The sequence below is a fragment of the Delphinus delphis genome, chromosome 3 (assembly GCF_949987515.2).
Source record: "Delphinus delphis chromosome 3, mDelDel1.2, whole genome shotgun sequence".
In the NCBI taxonomy this organism is placed as follows: Eukaryota; Metazoa; Chordata; class Mammalia; order Artiodactyla; family Delphinidae; genus Delphinus; species Delphinus delphis.
The window spans coordinates 6,626,065-6,636,205 of record NC_082685.1 but is presented as its reverse complement, the minus strand read 5'-3'; the positions used below and the strand labels follow the sequence as shown (position 1 = coordinate 6,636,205).

General features: G+C 43.6%; 1 protein-coding gene across 1 annotated transcript; it reads left to right on the top strand.

Annotated features, from left to right (window-relative positions):
• The first annotated feature begins 312 nt into the window (after positions 1-312).
• CD70 (CD70 molecule) lies at positions 313-4,315 on the top strand. The gene is made up of 3 exons (XM_060006560.1): positions 313-786; positions 1,767-1,800; positions 3,927-4,315. Exons 1-3 carry the CDS (start codon positions 313-315, stop codon positions 4,313-4,315), a joined length of 897 nt encoding a protein of 298 aa, XP_059862543.1.
• Positions 4,316-10,141: the final 5,826 nt, after the last annotated feature.

Sequence of the window (10,141 nt, the reverse complement as noted above, 5' to 3'; positions counted from 1 at the left end):
TTGGGGGGTGACATATTCAAGCCACTACAGTCATCAAGAACGGGTGTCCTCCAAGACCACAGGGCAAGAGAATTGAAAGGCAGTGTGGCATGTTTACAAGATCAGGCTATGGAAGTGACCCTTGGTCCGCTTCTACTCTCTTCCTATTAGGCAGGTCAGTCATGTGACCACATCAGGGGTGGTCCCACCACGGGGGCGTCAGGGAGGCTGGGAAGATGGAGAGGAACACATGGATATTGGGGGACCCCTCCTCCATCCCTGGGTGCTGTGGCTGTAGCCCTGAGGCCCAGCAGAGCATCTGGCCCATAGTGGATGTTCAATGAAGGTTTGTTGAATGAGTACCAGGAAGGTGAGTGTGGGAAGTTACATAGAAAAATTGAGGGACACCCTGGCCCACCTACTCTGCAGACTGGGGACCGGCAGAAGCTGGAGGGGAATTCCCTGCACTGTAGAACTGAGTCTGGTCCCTCCCTTTGCCGGACATCCCCAGGGTGGGGCATGGTTGGTCCCTGGCAGGTTCAGGCAGGCAGAGGGCCCCATAGCTGCATGAGAGCTGAGGTTCCTTCCCTCTTCCTGCCTCTACACACCCTCCACCCCGCCACACAGCTGATGAAGTGCCTGCAGAGGATCATGAGAGCAGAAGAAGCCTCGGGCTGCCAGGTGCCCCACCGGCCCTGGGTGTCCATCCGGAGGGTGGCTTTGTTGCTGCTTCTCCTTGGCATGGTGATAGGCTGCCTCGTCTGCAGTGTGCGCCTCACCCGAAAGCAGCAGGTGGATTCAGCTGGGGTAAGTCCAGAAGGGAGGATGAGAGAGACAGATGTACATCTGCCTCCTGCAAGCTCAGGAGCATGGGGACCTCCAGCTGGGGCCGGGACCTGGGGAGGGGGTGCAGCGCCGAGGGCAGGTAAGCAACTGAGGAAAGAATCAGCTCAGGGCAGAGGGATGGTGAGCTAGAGCGCAGACTAACAGACTCGCGACCAAAAAAGAAAAAGAAAACAAAAAGATCAGAATGAGATGAATAAAAATCTGCCAGGGGGGCTTCCCTGACAGTCCAGTGGTTAACACCCCTCGCTTCCAACGCAGTGGGGGGGGGTTCGATCCCTGGTCTGGGGAATTAATAGCCCGCATAGCACGTGGCATGGCCAAACAATAGAAAAGACAACTGCCAGGAAGAAAGAGCTGGTGGAAAAGAACAGAGCGAGAGAGACCAGAGCAGGGAGGGGAGGCGGGGGCAAGGCTGCCCCCGGGGGTCTCCGGCTCTGGATAGTCAGTTCTGCCGACACCAGGAGGTAAATCCCGGGTGGAGATCCCGGGGTGGAGGAAGATACATACCGTATGGGGGCCTGGAAAATGACTCGTCTTTGGTGTTCCCCCAGCAGGCTGACTCAGAGGCTGCTGGGGGCTTCTCAAAGCTGGGAAGGGGCGGTTCCGGGACCTCCAAGGACAGGAGGAACCCTGGACACCTACCACAGGGTCTGGCTTTGGGGGCTGCATTACGGGGGTGGGAGAGCTTTGCAAGGGAGAGAGGCAGGTGTGCCGAGGCGCCCTGTGTTATATCCTGGAAACCAAGAAGTTCTTCAGAAGGTCTTCTCTTCATGCTCACGGCTAGTTCAAACCTACTTTCTCTTTAAGAGTTCTTCACAAAGGTCCCAACTCAGTCCGGTGGGATGATGGGTGGATAGAAGGATGGGTCGAGAAAAGAGAGCTCTTCCCTCGGGAACACTCAAGACGTCTGGTCTCTTTTCTTTTCTTTTCTTTTCTTCCAGTGGGACTTAGCGGAGCTGCAGCTGAATCACACAGGTAAAACCAGATGCATATGTGTGTTGGAGAAAGAGAAAAGAAGGAGGGTGGGGGAGGGAGAGAGAGAAAGAGAAATTGACAAAGGATGAGAAAAAGAAACAAAGAGAGGGAGATATGGCCGCGTTCTGTTGAGCACCTGCTTCCTGGCTCAGCCTTTTGTTTTCTCCCTTGGGAGATCCCAAATCAATTAAACCAAGCTAATAACCATCACTAACGTGCCCTCACTGAGGCCACAAACACTAATTAAGCGGCTACTGTGAGGCAAGCCCTGTTCTGGGTGTTCCGAGAGCCCACAGAACCGACAGAAATCCCTGCCCTGTCGGTGTTGCCCTTCTACCAAGGGGATCAGAAAATAAATAAATAAACAAGGAAAATATGCAGCACGGCAAGAGAGTAAAACACGCATCTGGTACTTCTGGGAGGAATATTAAGTAAGGGAGGGGGATCGGGCAGGCCAGCGTTGGGTTTGCCCTTGAAGATGCGGTCATCGGGGGAAGGCATCCCTGAGAAGGGGGCTTTGGAGCAAGGACGTGAAGGAACGTGAGGGCGGGTGCATTTGGCAGTACTCTCCCAGCCTCTCTCTAACCCCCTTCCTCTTTGGGCCTCTCCCCCCCACCCCCCGACTCATCCCCAGAGGGCTGGGTGTGTGTTCATTCCATTTTGTAACGGAGGGAAATCTTCGTCTTTCTTCTCTGGGTGCTTTCTGCTCCGGCTGCTATGACAGAATAACAGGCCAGATGGCTTATGAACAAGACATTTCTTTCTCATGGTTCTGGGGGCTGTGAAGTCCAAGGCACCGGCAGATCTGGTGTCTGGCGAGAGCCCGCTTCCTGGTTCATAAGCAGCCAGCCATCTTCTTTTTTTCTTTTTTAAGTTTTTTTTTTTTTTTTGATGTGGACCATTTTTAACGTCTTTATTGAATTTTTCACAATCTTGCTTCTGTTCTTTAGCTGCGAGGCCTGTGGGATTTTAGCTCCCCCGACTTAGGGATGGAACCCACGCCCCATGCATTGGGAACATGGAGTCTTAACCACTGGACCACCAGGGAAGTCCCCAGCCAGCCATCTTCTCATCTTTTTGCTGGGTCTTCACGTGGCTGAAAGGGAGGGAGAGAGCTCTCCGAGCTCTTCTCTTTCTCTCCCCACCCCCCTTTCTTTTTTTTTTTTTTTTTTCTATTCTTTGGCCACCCCCACATCACCCCACCCGGCCCCGCGGGGCATGCGGGATCTTAGTTCCCCAGCCACGGATGGAACCCGTACGCCTGCATTGGAAGCACGGAATCTTAACCACTGAACCCGCCAGGGAAGTCACTCTTTCTCTTTTTAAATTGAGATATAGTTGACATACAACGTTGTATTAGTTTCCGGTGTACAACATGATTCTCTATTTGTATATATTACAAAAGGATCGCCACAGTGTCTAGCTAACATAGTTACAATTTTTTTTCTTGCCATGGGAACTTGTAAAATCTTCTCTCTTAGCAACTTTCAAATATACAACACAGTGTCATTAACTCTAGTCACCATGCTGCACATGACACCGCCAGGACTTAGTTTATAACTTATTTTATAAGTTTTACCTTTCGACCACCTTCACCTATTTTGCCCACCCCGGCTCCCACCTGTGGCAACCACCAGTCTGTTCTCTGTGTCTATGAGTTTGGGTTTTGTTTTCTTTTAGATTGCACGTATAAGGGAAGTCATACAGTATTTGTCTTCGTCTGACTTACCCCTAGGTCCACCCATGTTGTCACAAGTGGCCGAATTTCCTTCTTTTTTTATGGTTGAATTTTATATATATATATATATGTATAATAACACATATATTATATATAAAAATATATATAAACATCTTTATCCATTTTGTATATATGTGTGTGTATGTGTGTGTACAGATATATAGATATATAGATATCACATCTTCTTTCTCCATTCATCCATCAGTGGATATGGGGTCTCTTTTATAAGGGCTCCACCTTCATGATCTAATCACTTCCCAATGGCCCACCTTCTAATTCCATCCCCTTGGGGGTTAGGTTTCAACATGGGAGTTTGGGGCATTCCCTCTATAGCACTCAGTTTCCCTAAACCTCCATCCTTCCATCCCTTCTCCCACAACCCTCTCAGGATCGCGGCAGGACCCCAGGCTGCGCTGGCAGGGAAGCCCAGCCCTGGGCCGCTCCTTCGTGCATGGGCCAGAGCTGGACAACGGGCGGCTGCGTATCCAACGTGATGGCATTTATAGGCTGCACATCCAGGTGACCTTAGCCAACTGCTCTTCCTCTACGTGGACCGCCAAGCCCCTTAGCGCCACCCTGAGCGTGGCCATCTGCTTCCCCACAGCCCACAGCATCAGCCTGCTACGCCTCAACTTTCACCAAAGCTGCTCTGTCGCCTCCCAGCGCCTTACCTTCTTAGCCCACGGGGACATTCTCTGCACCAACCTTACTCCGCCTCTGCTGCCCTCCAGAAACGCTGATGAGACTTTTTTTGGGATTCAGTGGGTGTGCCCTTGACGATTGCACTTCCTGGCCCAGATTTGTTGAGAAGTTTTTTCTTTGTTTTATCGTCAATTTATTCGTAAGTATTTTATTATTTTATTATTGTATTGTATCCAAAGGTTGTATTTCTCTTCCTGAGAATGCATTGGCTTTTTTTTTTAACTTTTTTATTATTTTTTCTTTTTTTGGTCGCATCATGTGGCATGTGGGATCTTAGTTCCCCAAGCAGGGAATGAACCCACACCCACCTGCAGGGCAGAGTCCTAACCACTGGACCACCGTGAGATTGCATTGTTAATGCACAGAAACGTAATTGATGTTTCTATATTGATTTGGGGTGTGTGTGTGCTGTTTTTCTGTTTGTTTCTTTGTTTCACTTTACAGAATCTGTTTATTAGATCCAACAGTTTTTGGTTAAAGTATTTTTTAAAAACTCTTCTAAAAATAAAAACAATTTTATTTCTTCCTTTCCACGTCTGATACCTTTCTTTTTCTTCTACAATACCTAGGTCATTTTGCACCTATATCTGTAGGATAAATTCCTAGAAGTGGAATGGCTGGGTCCAAGAGGGTGTGTTTATAATTTTGATATTTATTAATAAATTGGCCTCTACAGGTGTTGAACCAATTTAGATTTTTAAGCTGCACCATGTGACCATGGGTGCTCTGTGGGATGTGAAAAGAAGCTTTTCATTTGTCTTATTTCTAATAAAAGGGGAGCCTATTCCCCGCCCCCATACTTCAGTGTCATTTGAAACATTTGTATTTTCTTTTCTGTAGAATCATGTGTAGACACTCTTTTTTTTTAATTGAGGTGAAATTCACATAAAATAAAATTAACCCTGTTAAAGTGGCATTAATGCATTCACATAACTGTATTCAATATCTGGTAATAAGCCATAATGGAAAAGAATATGAAATATATATATATTTTTTTGAGAAACCGCCAAATAGTTTTGCAATGTGTCCACACCTTGCCCAGTTTTTCTTAACTGAGTCATCAACCTTTTGCTTTCTGTTTTGTACAAAGTTTTTATATGTTGAGGAATTTAGCCCTTTATCTGTAACGTGAGTTGCAAATATCTTCTCAGTTTGTCTTTTCACTTTTGACGTTGCCTATGATTTTTTTTTTTTTTTTTTTTTTTTTTTTTTTTTTTTTTTTTGCTGTGCATTCTTTTTATTTTTACGTCCTTGGATGTAAATATCTGTTTCTTCTTTAATGGCTTGTGGATTTCCTGATCCAACACTCTCCAAAATTCCACACTGCTCAAAATTGTTCTCACTTTACCTGGCTTGAAGTACCAGGCTGAGACCTCATCTCTGTCCTGGCATTTTCACAGTGCCCCCTCCCCAACACCTCCCTGCAAAATAAGTTACTTAATTAATTTAATTTTTTTTTTTTTTTTTTTTGCGGTACGTGGGCCTCTCACTATTGTGGCCTCTCCCGTTGCGGAGCACAGGCTTCGGACGCGCAGGCTCAGTGGCCATGGCTCACGGGCCTAGCCGCTCCGCGGCATGTGGGATCTTCCCGGACCGGGGTACGAACCCGTGTCCCCGGCATCGGCAAGTGGACTCTCAACCACTGCGCCACCAGGGAAGCCCAATTAACTTAATTTTTAAAAAACCACCTGGGCTTACAGAGCTCTGGTTTCTCAGATATTGCCAAACTTCTCCCAACCTCTTCCTTCCCGCTTTTATTGTTTTCTTCCTTCTTCTCTCCTTCAAAACAATCACTCCTTTATTCCCTCTGCTATAGCCACCAGAAACCAACCTCACACCCACCCCTTTCCTGATCACAAAATCCTCGGAGATCTTAGAGTAACTTCTCTTCCCCAGTAGGAGGCAGAGACCTTGTAGCTGGAAGTTCTTTGGAAATTGTCATCAGCTTATGCAACTTAATGGGGTAAAAGGTATCAATCATTTCCCTACTCTCCTCCCATCACCATGGCAACTACCTAACCAATGAATGTCTGATCCTAGGATCTTATCCTGACTTTGATTATTCAAGATTTAATCATCTTGAATTATTAAAACTGCCATCTAGGTTTTCCTTTGGGTTAAGAAGGAACAAAATATTAGCAAACCAAATTCAACAATACACTTAAAGGATCATACACCATGATCAAGTGGGATTTATTCCAGGGATGCAAGAATGGTTCAACATATGCAAATAATCAGTGTACTACACCACATTAACAAAATGAAGGATAAAAACCATACGATCATCTCAATAGATGCAGGAAAATCGTTTCACAAAATTCAACATTCATTCATGATAAAAGTTTCAACAAACTGCCTATAGAGAGAAGGTACCTCAAGATAAAAAAGGCCATATATGACAAGGCCACAGCTAACATCACATTCAATGGTGAAAAGCTGAAAGCTTTTCTTGTAAGATCAGGAACAAGACAAGGATGCCCAGTCTCACCATTTTTATTCAACATAGTACTGGAGGTCCTAGCCAGAGCAATTAGGCAGAAAAAGAAATAAAGCATCCAAATCAGGAAGAGAGAAGAAAAACTGTCTCTATTTGTAGATGATGTGATTTTATATATAGAAATCCCTAAATATCCCACAGAAAAAACTGTTAGAATTAATAAATTCAGTAAAGTTGCAAGATACAAAATCAATATACAAAAATCAGTTCCATTTCTATGCATTAACAGTGAACTATCAGAAAGAGAAATTAAGGAAACAATCCCATTTATAATTCAAAAATTTAATCTAAGAGGTGAAAGATCAGTGCACTGAAAACTACAAGACATTGATGAAATTGAAGAGGACACAAACAGATGGAAAGATATATCATGGTCGTGGATTGGAAGAATTAATATTGTCAAAATGTTTGTATTACTCAAAGCAATCTTTAGGTTCAATGCAATCCCTATCAAAATTTCAATGGCACTTTTCACAGAAGTAGAAAAATAATCCCAAAATTGTATGGAGCCACAAAAGACCCCAATTAGCCAAAGCAATCTTAGGAAAGAAAACAAAGCTGCAGGCACCATAGTTCCTGATTCCAAACTATATTACAAAGTTATAGTAGTCAAAACAGCATAGTGTTGGCATAAAGACAGACACATAGAGAGACCAGAAATAAATATATGCATATATGATCAATTAACTTATGAAAAAGTACCTAAGAATATACAATGGGGAAAGGATAGCCTCTTCAATAAACAGTGCTGGGAAAGCTGGACAGTCACATGTGGAAGAATGAAACTGGATCCCTATCTTACACCATACCCAAAAATAAACTCAAAATGGATTAAAGACCTGAACATAATGATAAATTCCTTAACATTGGTCTTGGCAATGATTTTTTGGATTTGACATCAAAAGCAAAGGCAACATAAGCAAAAATAAACAAGTGGGACTATATCAAACTATAAAGCTTCTGCACAGCAAAAGAAACCATCAACAAAATGGAAAGGCATCCTAGGGAATGGGAGAACATATTTTCAAACCATATATCTGACAATGGATTGATACAGAAAATGTATAAAGAACTCATACAACTCAACAGCAAAAAAAAAAAAAAAGAAAGAAAGAAAAAGAAAAAAAGAATCCAATTTTAAAAATGGGTAGAGACTGAAGAGACATTTTTCCAAAGAAGACATACAAATGGCCAACAGGTACATGAAAAGGTGCTCAACATCACTAATTATTGGAGAAATGCAAATCAAAACCACAATGATCACACCTGTCAGATGGCTATTATCAAAAAGACAACAAATAACAAGTGTCGGTGATGATGTGGAGAAATGAAACCCTAGTACACTGTTGGTGGGAAAGTAAATTGGTGAAGCTGCTATGGAAAACAGTATGGAGATTCCTCAAAAAATTAAAAATAGGACTACCATATGATCCAGCAATTCCTCTCCTGGGTATTTATCCAAAGATTTAAAAACACTAATAAGAAAAGATATATGCACCCATCTGTTCATTGCAGCATTATTTACAACAGCCAAGATATAGAAACAACCTAAGTGCCCAAAAATAGATAAATGGATAAAGAAGATGTGATAGATAGATGATAGATAGATAGATAGACAGATAGATAGACGGAGTATTACTCAGCCATAAAAAAAAGAATCAAACCTTACCATTTGAGATAACATGGATAGATCTAGAGGGTATTATGCTAAGTGAAATAAGTCAGACAGAGAAAGGCAAATACTGTGTGATTTCACTTACATGTGGAACCTAAAAAACAAAACAAATAAACAAACAGAACAGAACATAAACAGAGTTGTAGGTACAGAAAGCAAACAGGTGGTTGCCAGAGGGGAGTAAAGGGGTGGAAGGAAAGAAATTTGGTGAGGGAGATTAAGAGGTACAAAAATTTCTGGTTGCAAAATAAGTGAGTCATGGTTATGAAATACAGTGTGGAGAATATAGTCATAACTATGTAGTGTTTTTGTAGTGCTGTATGTCAGTTATATCTCAAGAAAACTAGAAGAAGAAAAAAAAACCACAGTGAGATATCCCCTCACACCTGTCAGAATGGCTATCATCAAAAAGACAAGAGATAACAAACATTGGCAAGGATGTGGTGCAAAGGGCATCATTGTGCACCGTTGGTGGAAATATAAATTGATACAGCCACTATGGAAAAAAGTACGGAGACTCCTCAAAAAAATTAAGAGTAAGATACAGCTATCCCACTTCTGGGTATCGACCTGAACAAATTGGAAGCAGGAACTCAAAGAGATATTTCTACAACCATGTTCATAGCAGCACTATTTATTCACAATAGCCAAGAGGTGGAAGCAACCAGAGGGTCCATCAATCGGTGAATGGATAAACAAAATGTGATATATATAGACAATAGAATATTATTCAAGTTGAAAAAGGAAAGAAATTTGACACATGCTACGTGGATGGACCTTGAGGACATTATGCTGAGTGAAATAAGCCAATCACAAAATGCTGTGTCATTCCACTCATAAGAGGTCCCTAGAGGAGTCAAATCCATAGGGACAGAAAGTGGGATGGGGGGGTCAGGGGCTGGGGGAGGGGGATGGGAGTTAGTGTTTAATGGGGACAGAGTTTCTGTTCAGGAAGGTGAGAAAGTTCTGGAGATGAAGGCTGGGGATGATTGCACAACAATGTGAATGTACTTAGCACCTCTGAACTGTACACTTAAAATGGTTAAAATGGTAAAATTTGTATTGTGTGGGTTTCACTACAATTAAAAATAAAAACCCTCGGTGGAGCCGTCTCCTAATAACTGAACGGATGGCTACTTTGTATAGAGAGCTTTCCATGTGCTGGTCTATGAGTTAGCTAGGGTGCTCATAACAAAGAACAACAAACTAGATGATTTAAACAACAGAAATTTGGGCTTCCCTGGTGGCGCAGTGGTTGAGAGTCCGCCTGCCGATGCAGGGGACGCGGGTTCGTGCCCTGGTCCGGGAAGATCCCACATGCCACAGAGCGGCTGGGCCCGTGAGCCATGGCCGCTGAGCCTGCGCGTCTGGAGCCTGTGCTCCGCAACGGGAGAGGCCACAACAGTGAGAGGCCCGGGTACCGCAAAAAAAAAAAGAGGTTATACAATTTCCCTAAGACCACGTAACTCTGGAGGAACTGGGATTGAAACCCAGGTCTGACAGATATCAAAGGCATCCCCCACAAGACCATCCTACACATCTTGCATCTTCATAATGTTTCCTGAACACTCAGGCTGACTCTCTCTGCTTCCAGAATAAACCACTTACCACGTGGTATTTCAATAGATTTTTTCTTTAATTTTCATTGGAGTATAGCTGCTTTACGATGTTGTGTTAGTTTCTGCTGTACAGCAATGTGAATCAGCTATATGTATACATATATCCCCTC

Coding starts and splice junctions, on each gene's coding strand:
- CD70 (XM_060006560.1), top strand. CDS start 313: ATGTTCAATGAAGGTTTGTTGAATGAGTACCAGGAAGGTGAGTGTGGG. Junction 787..1,766: donor AGCAGGTGGATTCAGCTGGG/GTAAGTCCAGAA, acceptor CTTTTCTTCCAG/TGGGACTTAGCGGAGCTGCA. Junction 1,801..3,926: donor GCTGCAGCTGAATCACACAG/GTAAAACCAGAT, acceptor CAACCCTCTCAG/GATCGCGGCAGGACCCCAGG.